This window comes from Photinus pyralis, unplaced genomic scaffold (assembly GCF_008802855.1).
Source record: "Photinus pyralis isolate 1611_PpyrPB1 unplaced genomic scaffold, Ppyr1.3 Ppyr1.4_LG5, whole genome shotgun sequence".
NCBI lineage: Eukaryota > Metazoa > Arthropoda > Insecta > Coleoptera > Lampyridae > Photinus > Photinus pyralis.
This window is the reverse complement of record NW_022170596.1, coordinates 6,525,234-6,543,113: the sequence shown is the minus strand read 5'-3', so window position 1 is coordinate 6,543,113 and position 17,880 is coordinate 6,525,234. Positions and strand designations below refer to the sequence as shown.

Genomic DNA, 17,880 nt, shown 5'->3' with positions numbered 1-17,880 from the left:
GTAATTCAAATGAACTTGAAACGTACATATTAATTACATATAAAGGTGTTTACAGTGGATGGATTTAACTTACTGTCTACGCCCATGTGTTCCAATTACTTGATTCCGACCGTACGTAATTTGAAGGAGGCAAATTGGCATACTGTGTCGTGGAAAGAGGTCTCCTCTGAAACTCTAACAAAAAGCCGCCTAATATTGCACTTACTACCGTAAAGTGGCGCGATCTGAAGAACCTAGAATGGAGGCGTGAAAATCGTATAATATGTAAATCAATCGTCTATCCTGCACCGCCCAAGTACTTAGTCGTCGCCACTAAATGGCTTACAGTGCCAGGATCTTTATCATTCCTGGTGGACCATTCCTCGAAAAACAAAAAAAACCTTAAACAGCGCGAAAACCCAAGGCTCCTTCGGTTTCGGGCTCGCCCCTCCCGCCTGATACTTCGAGCTAAAGCTAAAAATTGTCACATATCGAGAAAGAAGACATAAACAATGGTAAAATCTTGTCAAACCACTAACGCCCCACACCCCCCCAAAACTTTATTGCTGGGGTTGCGACAGACTGGCCGCTGTTTAATCACCTGGTACGACACGCAGTGCCCTCTGCAGTAGGATTATTCTACTATCCCCTTCTACACGTGAAAATATATATAGAAGACCACACTACCAAGGTATCCATAAAAATCTAATAAAAATCGGAAAAATGACATACGCTACCGGGCTCCCGTTACATATTTTGTACTTCCCAGGATCTTATCGTTCTATCGCACAACCGCACAAACTATCAGTTACACGTTCGATAGGTAGATGCATTATTTTTTTTAGTTTACTCTTAAATGATGATACTTTTAAGGAAATTAATGGCATGTTAGCAATGTAATATGATTAAGTGTTTATTTTCAGGGGTTGCACTTTAATATTTGCCTAATTGTATCTAACGTGATATTTTAATCTACAATAATTACATGGTATATCTCAAAAAGAAGCCCTTATTTTAATCTCTAGCGCAAGCATCGTACCTAAGAGACAAAGCTCAAATATACGAATCAAGCTAAATATGTTCTATTTTCTTTGGGAGCTTAATTAAAAGCTGAAAGCATATATTGTTCGAAACGACTGAACATTGTTCTTTGGTCAAAGCGTGTGCATGTACCAATTAAGCGTCATTTTCTCTCCTACAAGATATACATAAATTAGGGAACGGATGAAATAAAGTTTAAAACTGCATTAAGAATACATGGGGTTTTCGTGTTTAATATTAAAGGGTGTTAAAATTATCTTTTAAGAATTACAGTTTGCTTCAAGCATATGTTAATTTGTGCTCCCTAGCGGAATTAACAAATAGGAGGATAGGGGACAATTCAAGCATAAAAAAGGTCTTTCGGTACAAAAAGTAACCAAGTGTGCGATTAGGATGTACGTCAAAGGGAATTTAAATCAGAAATTTTGTTTAATGTAAAACGTGGTCGGATCTTGTGGACCTTTTTAGCGTGATTATCAAGTACAAATTGCGAACGGAACTCCCTTTACTTTAATACGGATTAGCGGACTTATTATTTTAGGTATAGGTAAATAGTCTAGTCAATTATTTCGATCCGAAATAATAGATTCAGCCTATCATCGTCACGGACGATAGAAAAAACAATATGACCACTTTGTATACACATAATAATAACTGATGATGGATACAATACCTAATAGGCAACAAACACAATGAACGTTTTATAATCTGAAATTATGATCATCAGTTAGGTAGATATACAGGAAATGAAGTAGTTTCAAACCATTGGCTAAGCCTAAGGTCATTTATCCGGGTACATTACTGTATATAAAATAAGTTCTGATGAATTTCCGACAGTACTCACTACTCAGCTTCGGTCGGTATGGATAGAAAGGTGTTGATTGGTATAGGTGAGGTTTTTTTTTACTATTGTAATGATATAGCACATATATGTTATGTGGAAAATAAATGAATAAGTCACGCGAAGGCCCGCTTTGAGTAGGAATTAATGGCTCAGAATTAATATTTTCTGTTTCTTAAAAGCCTCCCCATTTAAAAGTGCTTTGTTTGCTCCGGTTTCAGAACACACTTTCATTGACAATGCCACACACACCACAACCCATCGACATTTTTTTGAGTTTGAAATAGTATATTAAGTGTATAATCAAGTCTTTAAAGCACTCGCAACGAGTTTAATGGCACGTCTTGTACATACATACTATATGACCAGAAATCTGGATGTGTTCATTGCAGATATCTTAATCTATCAGGCTAGCAAATGCTAATCGTAACGTTCCAGTTTAAATAATTGAGGACGATTTTTGGAGTTGTGAGCACGGAAGTATCGTTGACCAGGTTCTGACCAATCTGTAGTCCTAAAAATAGTTCTAAAGCTCTATAGCTGACATCGCGTTTTTTGATATGTTAGGTATAGGCTGTTGATCCGTCGAATTTTCTTGTCCAAAGTCGATTCGGTAGTGTCTCGCTATGTATTTAGGCAGAGAGTTTTTAGTGCATTTTTGATCCCCAGAAATGAGCGTATAGTTTCACTACCTACCGGTCGTAAGCTTTTTATAAGTCGATAGAGATCGCGTCAACAGAATATTGTAGAACTTTCGGGTTTTCGGCATTTTATTCATACTATCGTGTTATTCCTGCATCGCTTAGTCTAACCTGTAACAGCTACCAATCTGTCAAGTCACACACAATGGCCGTTGATAATTTACGAATTTTCTTTAGAGGTCTGGTTTTATAAAACGATCGAGATCTGGGCAACGGAACATCGTACAGCCTTCGAGATTACAGCATTAGGTTCGTACTATCGAGTTATTCCTACTCCGCTTGCATTGAAAACTCAAGGTCATGGCCGAATTTAATAATTTATTAATTTCATTTGAAGGTCACCTTTCATATATTGACCAGTATCTCGGCAAGGAAACATTGTAGAACCTTAGGGTTTTTTTTATTTTTAAAAGAAAGGTTATATCTTTACTAACTGTCGCTCGGCCTTCAGTTTCAGCATTAAATATGTACACTCGAGTTATTCTTGCTCCACTGTCAGAGACTTTTTTAACATATTTTTTTTTATTTCTCCTGCATTTTTTTTTCATATGGACTGAATATTGTTTCAAAGTGGGTGAAAGTAAGTTCGGTTAATCTTCTGGAAGGTTTTTAAATAAAATTTTACTAAACAAACACTCAAATTTCGTTGGATCCTGGTTCTTCATCGACCGTCTCTGTAAACGAATAATTGCTGATAATTCGTATTAAATATTTAGGATTTCTTTTGCGTTGAATGTAGCCGTAGTTGACTGTCTTACTGAATGCGCCTTCAGTGTGTTAACAGAAAGTGCAAGTTGGTACAAATAGGCATTGGGGGAATATTATTTTTGCTTTGTCCTTCAAATGACAGGTACTTACTTTGCGAAGGATGTAGAAATCTCAAGTGGAAAAGCCGTCCTCTGAAGATTGCCGAAGTTATATATCTAAACGTATTTACGTGAATTTTAATGTTGGTATCTTTCCGAGGTAAAGTTATTTTTATCGGATTTATTATTTAGCTAATCATTTTTCGTTTTAGGTTCTGCCATCTGTTTTAGTTTGATTACATATCTATCTTTTACTTATATCGCAATCTAAAACCAATTTATTAATGGGGTATGTAAGTTGGAATTAATTTGATTTTAGTCTGACATTGGTATTGTAGTTTTTTGGATGTATCTTTCGTGTAACAAGCATTAAAACAGTCCTATCGATGAATCTATGATTGATATGTTTTGCTTAGCTGAAACTCGTATTTGAGATCGGTCCTTCTGCGATGCAATACATGAAATACCAGAGCTGCCCAAGTTCAGGCCATTTGTAATTGCCTTTGTTGTGTGTTTTTCGTTGCCGTTATCGTATTTTTGCTATTTACGTGACTAATTGCTCTGCAATTGATTAACGTGAAATAAAAAAGTTGCTAATGTGCAATCAACTGTAAAATACTTTGTCTTTTGCCTTTGTCGTTAATGTTAACGCGAGGTAATTCAGTTAGTTAATTTACTTAGATTAGATTAAGTGATAGCGCATAAGTAATCAGCTGTGCCGAGAATTTGCATCTAGTTAAGTGTAACCTTGTCCAGAATTGTCTGTTTATTTACTGTTTTAGTCAATTGAATATCAATTGCTTATATGTATTGTTCTTTGATAAGACTCACCAGTGCCCGAGGATTCACAAAATTTCTACCCTTATTTTATTTTTAGTTTATGTTTTTATTCACTTTTTGTGTGTCAAATTTGGTTCCAATCGGTTCATCCGTTTAGTCGCAAATCAGAGTTTGACACACTTGTGCAAGCACGATTCTGCCCAACAGTTTTTCAGTTCTTCCTCTTATGTCTAAGAATATGTGTACCAAATTTGGTTTCAATCAGTTCACGGACTCAACCGTTTAGCCCGAAATGAGAGTACAGACGAACCGACAGACCGACCGACCGTCATCATCGAGATTTTGTTTGATTCGAATTCCAGGTGCTTCAAAACATGTATTTCCGTCAACAAATTGGGGGTTCATTTTTTACCTTCCTTACTAACGTGCGGGGGTAAAATTTTTTTAATCTTTTAATCTGCCGATGGGTGTTGAAATTTTGCGTCTACACCTTGATCTATTGTTGACGTGTGTGTACGATATTTATCACATTTCCTACTAAATATTATTTAATATAAACGCGCATGCCAATGTGCGTCAAGCTTGTCTTGCATACCTCACACGTCTCTCTTTTGAATCTGACCGCACGCACGTTCTTGTTTCCCGCGAAACCGCGCTAAACTCATCGACTGGACTGCACGTGTCAATCCAAAGTGCAGATTCTGCAGGTGAGAGTAGAGGGAAAACTAAGAGACAAGCTCTCTCTATCGCGCTTCTGTTGCTCGTATACAATCGACATTGTTGACCAACACAAGCGCGATAGAGAGAGCTTCACTCTGAGTTTTCCCTCTCGTTCACCTGCAGTATCCGCGCTTAGCATTGCTTACGTTCACCAGAAGAAGCGCTTCATGGGCGCTACGTAAAGGCGGGAAAACTGTAGCAAGGTGTCTCGCGCGAGTTGATAGCACTGTCGAGGTTACCCAAGTCGGACGTACGGTGGTATTTACACCTCGAAAGTGATATCTGACAGTAACTCGCACGAGAATTCTTGCTAAAGGATTCCCACCTTTGGGTAACGCTCATGAAGGGCTTTGTCTGGTGAACGCACCTATTGTCATACGCAGATTATTCCTATATTTCGATGGCTATACTTCGTTTAAATTTAAATTACAAATGAAAGTATAGACCTATTGACTGTAACGTTTGGTATTGCAAATTTTTATATACATGGTAATTCAATTTGTCTTGAAGTTTACATTAATTAAGAGCGCTTTTTGTAAATACCACTCACGACTTATTCGGATGCTGTTTACTGCAACTCATTGAATTGACACTATTAATTATATTCCCTTAAATGTGCCAGATGAAATTTCTCAATTCATACTTCTATTTAAGCCAATTGCCCCTTGAATTTTTCAGTTCGGCAAAAGATCTCTGATTAAACTGATACCGGCGTTAACCTGCATAGCCGTGCAGATTTAATACTCGCTTTAAATTACCATAGGAAACTAAAACCGGCTAACAAGACTTAACGAAGCTGAAATTCTAAAATAGTAATTTGTCCTCGCCTTCTCAATGACAAAGCTTTCGGGCGCAACAAAGATAATTGAAATATCTTGACGGAAACTGTTACAAACGGCGAATTAATTACAGCTTTTGTTAATGGTAACATCCGTCATACTATTTATAGTATGCTGCTTCATTTTTCGTACCTAATGTTGTTGATTCTAATACCATAGTTGCTATACCTACTACACTACGTTTAAGATTACAATCTTAAAACCTACCCAAAGCAATTCGTTCTGTCTTTCTCTCTGTTATAGTGGCTAACAAAATTAATAAGTAACGTAAATTTTGCGACTTTTGGAATTGTACCACCTCAACATCGGTTTATTAACGAGCTCCTAGCGAATTTATAATTTTGCGGTGTCTGTCCGCCCGTCCGTCCGTCTATCCGTCCGTCCGTTAGCACGATAACTCATAAACGAATTATCAAATTTGTACATCGGAGTTCGTGAATTGGCAATATAGACCAAAAAATAAAGTAGGCCCTTTTGACATCTCCGTTAGTTATGAACCGAATTGCATGAAATTCAATATGCGCATAGCTTTAGCCATATAAAACACAATTCCAAAAGTTGAGCCTAATCGATCGGCATTCACAGTGCCCTTTGCGCATCTCGACCGTTTACAGACCGAATTGCAAAATTTCATTTTGCACATGCCCAATGCCAACTTTCTTATTAATGGAGGGATTCAAATGAAATTTGATACATAGCCACTTGGAATAAAAGCAAATGTAGCGCCATTTTTCAAATTTGGTTTTGTGTAGGATGTGCAGTGCCAACTTTCTTATTTATGGAAGCAATTGAAAAAAATTTCATACATATACCTACACTTTAAATAAAAGCAAAACAAACATCAGGTTTAAAATTTGGTTTTGCACATGCTATAGCCATACCCAGGAGCTCGTTTACTATATTTGTTTAATTTATTTGAAAACATTTTTCTATCTTCTATTTGTCTATCTGGCAGCAAGGAAAAAACGATACAATGTTGGAACAAAATACTGTAAAGTAACTAAATTTAATACGTGATTTATTTAAATGTTTATTTATTTAAAATTAATTATTAATATTCACAGCAAATAATACTATTAACGTTGAACTACATAAATTAAAACGCCCTTTAAATACATTGATTTATAACAATTCGTTAAGGATTTATCACAATCACGTTTATAACACATTTATAATATGAGCACCAATTTCATTAGTTATCACTGATTTGCATCGATATTAAGACTCAGACTAAACACAAGTTATATAGCAAACAAAAAGCTTCTAGATAAATCTCGAAGGTCAACATATCATATTTTACGAAAAGAATGAGTCACATCGCACGTGACTAATTCATTATCGCCTTTATGTCGCTTTGATAACCTTCTAGAAATTTCGCTATACTATTACTAAGAGGGGAACTGATGTCGTGATATATTTTATATGCACCAGAACAAATTCTACTTCGTAAAGGAGGTGGTCTGGAGACATGTGCGCTAAACTAATCTCAGTTTCTGTTTCAGGTGTGATGATGTTAGCTGCAATGGCCGCTAGCTTTGACCCAATAAAAGATGCAAAGATGGTAATTGTTAACAACTGTAAAACCAAAGTTGGTGCATCGGAAGAAGATTTAAAGATCGTATTGGATCACGGACTGCCATCTACTGATAATGGATTATGTTTAGTCGAATGTCTCTTGACCCAAGGAAATATGATGAAAAATGGAAAACTGAACGTGAATGGTTTCTTAGCATCGGCAAAACGAGAGAAAAAGTATACGCCTGAGCAGGTCCAGAAGTTGGAGCAGTTGGTGTCTGAATGCGACAAAGAAATTAATGCGTCAAATGTTAACGGTTGCCAAGCGGCAAAGAAGATTGTGGACTGCACAACAACTAAAGGAAAAGAAATTGAGTTTAAGTTTCCATCCCGTCTCTGAGTCTATCTTTACAATACCTGTACCGTGTTAATAAAATATGAGTTATAATTGCCACTGCTAGAAATCCTATCACCGACTCTCTATATTCGCGTAATAAAGAGTCAATTACAGAAAGTAAAGCAATAACAAAGCATGAATTTTATAATACCGTTGTGTAATTCAGCACGATGAAAACGGCGACGTCGTGAATCACCATTCTAATCCTGTGGGAAACTGCACAAGTTTCTTTGTCTATCTTCCTCTGACATTTAATTGCTATATCTTTAATCCCTATTATTGTCTTTGCTCTACCAAAATAGCGCCAAACCGTCACCGCACAATGCGCTGTCATACATTTTTCTTCCACAAACGTCATAACTGTCACATGTAATGGTATTATTCTTGCATAATGTCTTCAAAATACGATGACAGGAATTATTTTCCGCTTTTATAAATTTTTTAAACGAGAAATGAAATTTTAACCATTACGTTTTAGGATATTTCCATATAAATACAGAACGAAAAAAAACTCGATAACGAACGTAGAACTTCGGTAAATGAAAAACTAATTCCGCTGAAGCAAACGATTAAAGGAAATCCCGAGGTGTCAAATATCATTAATCCGAAAGCGAGCATTAGCGAACAAAGTGGAACAAAGAAATTATACTTTAAATCGTGTTTAATTAGAGCTTTCGAGACATCAAAAGATAGCAAAGCTGCTCTCTCAGTCAAAGCCTCTTCAAGAAGCTGAAAAATTACAAAGCGCCATTAAAAAGAAATCAAACGGCGTTCGTTCGGAGATAAAAGTCTCTGTATTCGAAATCTAAGTCTTAAAAGGGATTCATTTGAGTTTCCCAACACGAATGAAAATCATTCTCACCCTCAGTTCTTTTTTTTTGCTTATTTGAATACTCCCGAGTTTTCGCAAGCAATTTCCTTCAATTATACGCGACTAAGGTAAATGATTTTCCTATTCCTTCTCCACTCCTTTACTCGGATGCATTTTAGTAATTACGCCAATCTAATTATTGCTACGTAATCACTAAGGGGAGTGTTAAAATGCAATTTCTTTTAGAGCGGAGCTGGCTAATATTGTCATTTGTAACGGAAGTATAAGTACTAACCTAAGCGAGTCCTTTAAAATCAAACTATCCGATAGCATTTCCCTATACAGCCACACAAGCATTTTTATTTCCTTGTATAGCTTTGTAAGTTACGAAATATTATCGACAAAAACGACCTCTTTTTGCTTTTGATTCATAAAAATATAATTTGTTCCGCAACAACTCAAATAAGGAGCTATTTTGCCACGTTTCTGTAGTCTGTACGTATGGGTCTTTTATAGTTTCGTGTCATCGAAACTGGACTTGCATAGGTACTGACGCAAGCCAGCTTAATGAATAAACAATAAGTAATTCCAAACTTTAGCGAATGAAAATTCTTATGTACCTAAGATTCGAATTCGAACTATTTATAAAATCAATATTAATATGTAGTATGCGTCCCGCTTCATCCTTACCTTTTAACTTTGCTTGAAAACAAGAAGGCTCTCGTAGACTAGCTGTAATGGCATTTAATGGGTATTCAATTTTAAATTAATCATTTTTTACTCTCTGCATTATAATTAAAAGAAATTTGTACATATAAAAGACGTTAACGTTATGCTTATCGTAAGATCGTATTAAGTTAAAAGACGCAACGCGTTGGAAAGGGAACTACAGGAGGTTGGGGGGGGGGGGGGGGGTTGATTTGAGTTAGGGATTAAGTTTTTGTCTTTTTGGAATAACTGTAATAGATTGTGTGATTTCATTATAACTTCCGTTACAAGGCTTCTAGAAATTGAATAATTAAAAAACTGTCAAAATATATTTACGACTAAGCCGTTTCAGGGTGTATGATAATATATGCAGAGTCGTCTTTAACCAATTGGGGGCCCTGGGCACAAAAATGCATATGGGGCAACTTTGTTTGGAAGATACGGAATTCAGAAAAACGATCTCATTAAAATCAATAAATATGGATATCGACAAAAAACTTATACAACGTTCCTGTCGCTCTTTCTATAATCCGCTTATATTTTTATATTAATGCACACTTGCGCCCGATCTAGGTCTATTAGAACAAGAGCTAGCGTATAAACGAATATCATACGTCTGTTGGGTGGTCAAGCGTCAGTTCTATTTTTAAGTAATTTTTCAAATTTTGACAACACAACAAAAACATTAATACAATTAATTAATACTTTTCTTTGTCAATAAAAATTTTTTTTTCAATTTTTTAAAATTACGTAATATATGCTATCAAGCGAATAGACAACGAAAAACCTCTGTCAATGTGCTAGCGCCCTATTATTTTTTCTCTCCATTATTTTAGAATTGATGGCAGATGTTTATTAATAACCTTTAGTTTGAAAAAACTACAAAACTCCTATCACCACAAACAAAATTTTTTTATTTGTAAACAGCTTGTAACGGTTTTAATTCTTCTCACCGTTCATTTTCTCTATGCTACGGATTCTTACAGGCCGATATTAGGTTACGCCACTGGCATATTGCAAATTGGGAATATTTTCTATGTTTTTGCGCATGTGCGTTACTCCACCGACACGTATTAAGCGGTGAATATTTCATTCATTGGTGCTTGCTTTAAAAACGAACAGGTGTGATGGCGTCTTGGAAAATTTTCATGGGCATAATATAGTTACATATCGCCGAATTGCGGATTTTCGAGTCCATGAATAATCGATGTTTTGGAGATTGGTTTGTTAGACCATTTTATCCATTTACCGTTACGGGATCTGAATACATTTGCTTGACGTAAGTAACATCTGCGTATCATTTCTATTGTCACAGCCACGCTGTTCTTTTAGATAACGCACCTGTTCTTCGCATCACCTAAGCCAGAGCTTTGATTGCCGATAACCTCGAGGCATCTCGTTAATTAACGAGTTTTAAAAAGCCCTCTTTTTAATTAAGAGGTATGCTTAAATCTTGGCCAAAAACCAGTATTAATTCCGACATTGTTTTAGGGTTTTACTTTTCCTGTTTTTTTTGTATCGCACGTAATTATCTCATGTCAAACTTGTGGTCACGCATGGTTGGTTTCCCACTGCTGGACCTTATTGTCATCCGATTGTCCACCTAGAGGCCGATTGTAGCGGTTATTACCCGAGCTGAGGGCTCCCGGATATCCTGAGATTTGTAACCACGGGGGTGGACAACCGACACGAAGAATCTTAAGGGGAGCAGGAACACCACGTAGCCGCCACGTTTCCGGAGAACGGTGAAATAAACTTAGCCTTTCGATATTAGTACTATTTGCCATTGCATAGGCACTCCTATGTTAATCTTAAGCGAAGGGTTACGCTCGCATCTGGGGCACTTTACCGATCGGAGGTACAAAGTAAGGGGATAGGAATAATTGGTACATTTACGGGTCATACTGCTGTGGATCCCGTTGAATTTGTAAGCGCATGAGTACTCATACCGCCTTGTTAACTAAGCAACCCCGTACCACGTCATTAAAGTGTTTAGCTTATAATTAATGCCTAGAACTATCCATTTATGCAACACCGTTTAATCCAGGCTGCTTGGCCACTGCCGACCTCACTATAAAAAGGGAAAAGCAAGGGTGGGAAGACCATTTTGTTTGCGGATAGACTACTATTTGGGAAGGGTGGGGCAATTAACCCACGGGCTTCGCGTCGGTTGCCGCTCACTAATTTTTGCATGTGATATTACCTGTGGGTTAGTCATTAGTTGTTATATATATATATCTACTTTAGTAGTTGATTTTATACATATTTGTTGTTACTTGTTATACTGTGTGTTGGGGTACCTTAAATTGATTCTGTGATTATTTGCATGTGTAATTGCAATACTGTTGGTTACAAATTATACTATCACCGTTGAAGTTACCTCCAGTGTTTTGGATTATTGCTCGTTCCTACAGGGTATTTATTGCCCTGCCGTGGTATCAACCTTCCTTGTTCAGGTTGAACCGAAGACCTTCTCTAGTAGTGAACAAGGTGGCGCCCATTTATTGTTTGAGGGGGTAAGTCAAATCGTTAGTCCAACGCCCTACCCTGAGTATTATAGTTTCGTGTGGTTTAATTTAATTGAGCCGCTAGCTGAGGCATCCCCTTTATTTAACGTGGGGTTTGTAAATCAGCGCCACTCAAACTTAGCGTTACAAGCTGGCAGTTTGTAATGTAATAATAAGCATTAGACGTTTTTATTAATTGACTGGCATAATTCTCATTGCCGAAACGTATATTTATACCTGTCAGCTGTTTACAAATTTTAAAGAAAAATTTTGTGGTGAAGATTATAGGAGTTTTGTAGTTTCATTACGACATCACCACATAGGAGATGGATCGCTTTCAATTCTGTGAACTTTAGTTTGCTGTGCGGTCAAAATTAAAAAAATTAAATAAAAAAATTCACAGATTTCGCAATCCATGTAACCATTGGAAATATTGGAAATGATAACCGTATGCCATATGTAAAATACAAATAACCCTTATTCACTCGGGATCACCTGCTCCACTCGCTTGCAAGTTCGCTCGTGTCGCAAACGTAAACAAAACATAAGCATTTCCAATGCTAAAAGAACTAACCGCTCAACAGACGTATGATATATACGTTAGTTCTAACCTCGGTTCTAACCCATGTAAAGAGAAAATTGTGGTGACAGACGTTTACTAATCATCGCAAAAATCTATCGTTATCTCTCGGTCTATATGCAATTTTTCCGAAATTGCAGGTCGTTTACGGGGCTGTACGGTGTACCTTGAAAGAGGTAGGAACTTGTTTGTTGTTTTTAAAGGAAGTTAACTACAGTTTGAATTTACAAATATGGACAAAGAAAACCTACTATTACTAATTTCTTTTAGTTACATTTGCAATTTGTAATTAAGTATATATCTAAGACTCGTGTCGTCTCGGGGGCCCCTTAACCCGCGGGGACCCTGGGCACAAGCCCATCGTGCTCGTGCGTAAAGATACCACTGAATATATGTGTCAGTCTTGGAAACTGGATGGCTGAGTAAAGTTAATAAAATTGTGTAAAATTATTGTTAAATAAGTTCTAATTGGGCCGTATTGTAAGGTAGTTTCTTTTCATTTACAATTGATTAATTGAATTGAATACATAACCATTTGCAGGTGACTTATAATTCACAAAACTAGCGTGTGGTTAAAATGCTTCGAAATGAATGCGGCCGCAATTATACGTTGCCCTTTTTGTTCTATGCCTACATGATACCAAGACAAAAAAAATAGACTTTATTTATGGTGACTGCAGATTGCAATATGCGACCGGGTTATATAAAGTAGTCCTGCTAATGTTGACCACGGAAGATTCTTTTTCTTTTATAAAAATGGAGAGTGTTCGACCAATTGGGATCATCACATTTGCAAAGAATGAATTTCTTCAAATAAATTAGTCTTAGCACCCTCTGTATATAACTATTTCGCCTGTCCCTGTAAATATTCCCGCACTTGTTATGTGCAGCGCATGAGTATTCGTATTTAACATGCGCACTCGTCGAACAACATTCAATTCGAATACAAGATGCCGTCATAGGTCATACAACCGTCAACAGTGAACGTAACTGTTAAAAAGCAGTAGGTCATTTCGCCGAATTTAATTTGTACATCGCCGTGAAAGCTTTCGTCGTTATGGGCGTCTGTAACGCAAAACTTTGTCGTTCTTGTCGCAACAAAGCATGGCCTTCATCGTTTAAATCAACCAACAATCTTCGTTTGTATATTGCGCTTTTTCTAAGGAGACCTACTTCGAAACAACAACAAGTAAGTCTCATACTCCTTTCGTAATTGTTCCTATTTTAGGTATAGTACATGTGAGCAATTTACTTTATTTGTATTTTTAATCAATAAACACGTTAATCATTATTGTCGATATTCTTTCACCATCCCTCTTGTATAAAAGCTTAGCAGTTCCACATACAGTCTACAAAAAAAACATGGAAGCTTCGCTTTACAAGCAACACGCCCATTCAAACAGTTACATCTGGCTATTGTCTACGAAGAACTTCTGCTACGTTTGTTGGTTTTTGGCTTACAGTGGAGTTGATATTCAAATGTAAAAAGGCATAGGAGGATGGCATTCAACCATTGTCGCTGATGGATGCCTTTTTAATTTCGGTATGAAATGGAGTGGATTTGGTATGGAATTTTAGGCGGTAAACCGCCATTTCTATCAAATTGAAGACTGAAAACCTTAGACCCCAAATGAGTAAAAGTATTCGATAAATACTAATTTATTTCTAATCAGTCTAGAGTTTATGTGCAGTTAATTTTCTTAGGTATCAAAACAACCGCAAGCGTTTTTCGATGAAACACAGTCGGCTTTTTTACTTCCTTCTCCTGTACATATAGGAAACCGTTGCACCAAGTTCAATTAAAGAAGCATGGAGGATGGAAGTCTCCAAGTGTCGCCAAAGGGTAGATACATAGAGAACCCACATCACTACAATAAAATATCGCATGTATACTACAAAAGCCACTACCATTTTCGACAAATACAATTCTTGCGCCACCGAACCCACATGGGCCTAAAAATGTGGATGTTATTGTTAATATCAATTTTTGTGGAATTGAGTCTCACTGCGCTTGAATCGAATGCCTCCTGCAACACTGTATCTACCAGAGCTACCACGCAGAGGTTACCAGGGATCTGTTTTCCGATTTTAACCTGTAGTACCTCCCCCGAGGACCCTATAGTAACTTTTTCCAACAAAAATTCCACGGGCCTTCCAAACAAAAATCAGCAATCTTGAATAATTTTACATTACAGAACCTGCGTTTTACATTACACCCCTTGCAAATGATAACGGCGAACCATAAGACAAAGCAGCAATGTACACTTTTCCATGCAAGTTGACCTTGGGACACTCCCTTCCGTTACGGCACGTCATGGCCTTGGAATTTCCCAGATTGTCACAAGGTCAATACCTTCGAGATTTTCCTGCTTGCTTAACAAGGACATGATCTTGAGATTTCCACAAGCTTGTGATCCTCGGATTACCCAAGGTCATTACCTCGGAATGTCCCCAGGTCCTGGCGCTGAGATTTTCCTAGCTCATTGCCTCGGAATTTCTCAAGGTCGCGATTCTGGAATTTTTCAAGGTCATTGCTTCGAGATTTCCTCGGGCCGTGACCTTCAAATTTGGTCCAATGTCATGGTCTTGAATCCTGGATCAAGGTTATGGTCTTGGATTCTAGATCAAGGTCATCGCCTTGAGGAGGGATGTTGAAGAACTCTTAAGGCTACAACCTAAAAATGTTATGTACTGTAGTTGGAGACGGCTGGAAGAAGTATTTGGTCCAAATGAAGATGTACAGTCAAAAAGGATTTCAAATCGAATGCAGCAGCATCGTCGTTCAAGTGTTAAAGATGACGTTTCGTCATTTATGACTTTTTCAAATGTGTTGACATACAGGGTCGCTGATAAGTCTGGATACGGCCGATTATCGGCGAAAATATACAAAATATCGAAATATGTTTTATACATATAGTAGGTATTTGCGGTTCTTCAATGTCGACTAGGCAGTAATAATTTTAGTTATACAGGGTTAGGTACTCATACGGGCGCGGCACAGAAAAATTGTGTTTTTAAATGGAACACCCTGTATATTATTCAATATTTCAATTCTTCTCTCAATTTTAAGCAAAATTTGCAATAAGCATAATGTACCTAAATTCAATCGTTTCCGGGTTATCTAATTTGAGAATAAACGCTATTATTTTAAAATTCATTAATAACTAGCTGACCCGACGGACGCTTTCCTCTTTTGTTAGCTATGAATACGTATTCAATTCAGACTGGAATAAATAATATCAAACAATTATTTCAAAAAATTTGCTGTGGCTAGCACAGGTACCTAACACCAACCCCACATACGCATGCGCGATTCTATAAGAATATGTGTAGAAAATTTGGTTCAAGTAAATCGGTTCAACCGTTTAGTCCGAAAAGAGATTTTGTCACACTTCCCCCAAAATCTCCCCATCTCTCTCCAAAATAATAAAAAATAAGCGCACTCACTTCTAGTTGCGTTTGGCGATTCAGAGCTAGCAACTTACCTTTTTTTTTGTTTTGAATTTGAAAGATGTGTTAGGTGATGTGACTTGAAACTCACAAGTGATAAAAATTTTATTTTAGCACCATTTGAAAAAGAGAGAGAGAGAGAGAATTACTAAGGGGTTGTTAAAACTATTTTTATTATACCTGAATCACAATCTCCGTTTTAAACACTCAAATGCGTGCGAAAAAGGGCCTTTAAAACACACGTGCTTTAAAGTTGCTAAGTAACGGTACTTCAAGTATGACTTTTGAAACTGTCATCTGGATGAAATAAAAAATCCTCTTAGGTCGCTTTCTGTAAATGCAGAACATTTCTTTGGCTTTTGTACCTATCCTTTGGTTGAAGCTTTCACAAACGCGCGTAATTTAGGGTATGCTTCCAAATCTGTTCCACTTTTTAATCGCAGCATTGCTTTAAAGTTTTGAATGAATGCACCAAAATATAGAAGATTTAAATACCTTTGACATTTCCTTCATATATGCCAGCATTATGGATGCATTTAAGACTGTATTCGTAAGTAACTTCCTATTCATCCATGGAAACAACTTTTCATATTCTTTATAATAGGCTTTACTGGAGTTGGATTTTACCTACCAACGTTTGTTTAGATTTTACAACAATCGATTTAATGGACGGTGTATTATCTTTTTCAACGGAAATCGTTTAATTCACAAAGACGATGATTTTTATAAGCAAACGTCAAGTGACATTTCCATGGCAATCGTGAAATTACGAACACCCAGCCCACTTAATTAGACATGTATTCGAGTATAACGTCAATATGACTTCATTGTATTTCCTATTTTTAAATTATACTGCAGGTATAATAAAAAATACTATAAGATACACGTGTATAATTGGTCTTTAAAGCACTTGCAACGTTAAAGGCACTCCGCTTTGCGTCGTGCCCTTAAACTCGTTGCGCGTGCTTTAAAAACTTGATTATACCTACACTTGTATCTTAATATACTATTTTTGATAACTTTGAAAATAAATAAACGCCATCAGCTAATTTTTGAAAATGACATTTTTCGGTTTTTTTACCATATAACTTCGTTGTTTGTAGAGCTACAAGAAACTCTGAAAGGGAAACTTAGATACCTAATCAGTATACATAAAATTTTGCAATTGTTTGCCCATTTAAGCGACTTTGTATATCTTACGGTTTACGAGATCCCCATACTAAACATTGGAAAAAAACTCACCCTCTGTAAGTATATGCCAACACATTTGAAAAAGTCATAGGTAAATGACGAAATGTGATGTTTAATACTTCAACGACGATGCTGCTAATTCGAATTATAGAAACTTTCTTTATTGGCTGGTACACCTTCATTTGAACCAAACAACCTAAAAATATTTTCAAAGAAATTGCAATTATGGTATACCATAATTGCAATAGGTATAGAGGTACAGGGCGATTTACATCAAAGTTATATGCATTTTTTAAATAGGATCCTGTAGGTATATTATTGCATATTTCAATTCCTTGGTCAAATTTAGTGTGACTATCCTATTCACAACATATCTAAAATGAGTCGTTTAGCCGCAATTCGTCATTTTTTTCAAAAAGTAGGTATAGGTAGATATGCGCTCAGTATGAAAAATTGAATATCGCATCAGTTATCTACCTATCATAAAACTTAGAAGGCCGTGACTCTGCAGTGTTGCTAATCATGAAATAATCTAGGTATACTAACATACGTCGAACGGTCAAATTTAAACTTTTCTTCTGTTAAAAGAAATCACTACGTCACTTTTAATTGTAGATAGAGACTAAATAGGTAGTTATAGGAAGTCACAACATAGTACCACAGATTTAAATACCTATACTTTTAAATCTGTGATACCATTGAATAAAAATAGTGTTTTTATTCAATGGTGATACCTAGTACCTACCTATCCTCATTGTATCTACTTTACACTTTACAGCAATATGTCAGTTTATATATAGGTATTAACGCCGAGTAGGTATATAGATATAACCATTATTTAAATAAGTATTTAAACAATGTGGTATAAGACCGAAATTAACCCAAAAATTTTTTTCTCGAAGCAGAAATTTTTAGTACCTATATACTTAAGTATTAGGTATACTTAGTGCAGTTTAACAATTAACTAAAAAATATGGTAGTATACCTAATAAATAATGATTTTTACAATAAATT

At 36.4% G+C, this 17,880-nt stretch overlaps 1 protein-coding gene and 1 long non-coding RNA gene across 2 annotated transcripts; both read left to right on the top strand.

Moving 5' to 3' along the window:
* Positions 1-1,820: 1,820 nt before the first annotated feature.
* On the top strand, positions 1,821-7,669 carry LOC116171660 (general odorant-binding protein 19d-like). Its single transcript, XM_031488628.1, has 2 exons — positions 1,821-1,910; positions 7,210-7,669. Exons 1-2 carry the CDS (start codon positions 1,883-1,885, stop codon positions 7,620-7,622), a joined length of 441 nt encoding a protein of 146 aa, XP_031344488.1. The 5' UTR covers positions 1,821-1,882; the 3' UTR covers positions 7,623-7,669.
* Positions 7,670-10,115: 2,446 nt separating this feature from the next.
* Positions 10,116-10,936, top strand: LOC116171426. The gene is made up of 3 exons (XR_004145446.1): positions 10,116-10,417; positions 10,471-10,578; positions 10,630-10,936. It is a non-coding gene; the product is annotated as an uncharacterized LOC116171426 (long non-coding RNA).
* The last annotated feature ends 6,944 nt before the right edge of the window (positions 10,937-17,880 follow it).

Coding starts and splice junctions, on each gene's coding strand:
- LOC116171660 (XM_031488628.1), top strand. CDS start 1,883: ATGGATAGAAAGGTGTTGATTGGTATAG. Junction 1,911..7,209: donor AAAGGTGTTGATTGGTATAG/GTGAGGTTTTTT, acceptor TTTCTGTTTCAG/GTGTGATGATGTTAGCTGCA.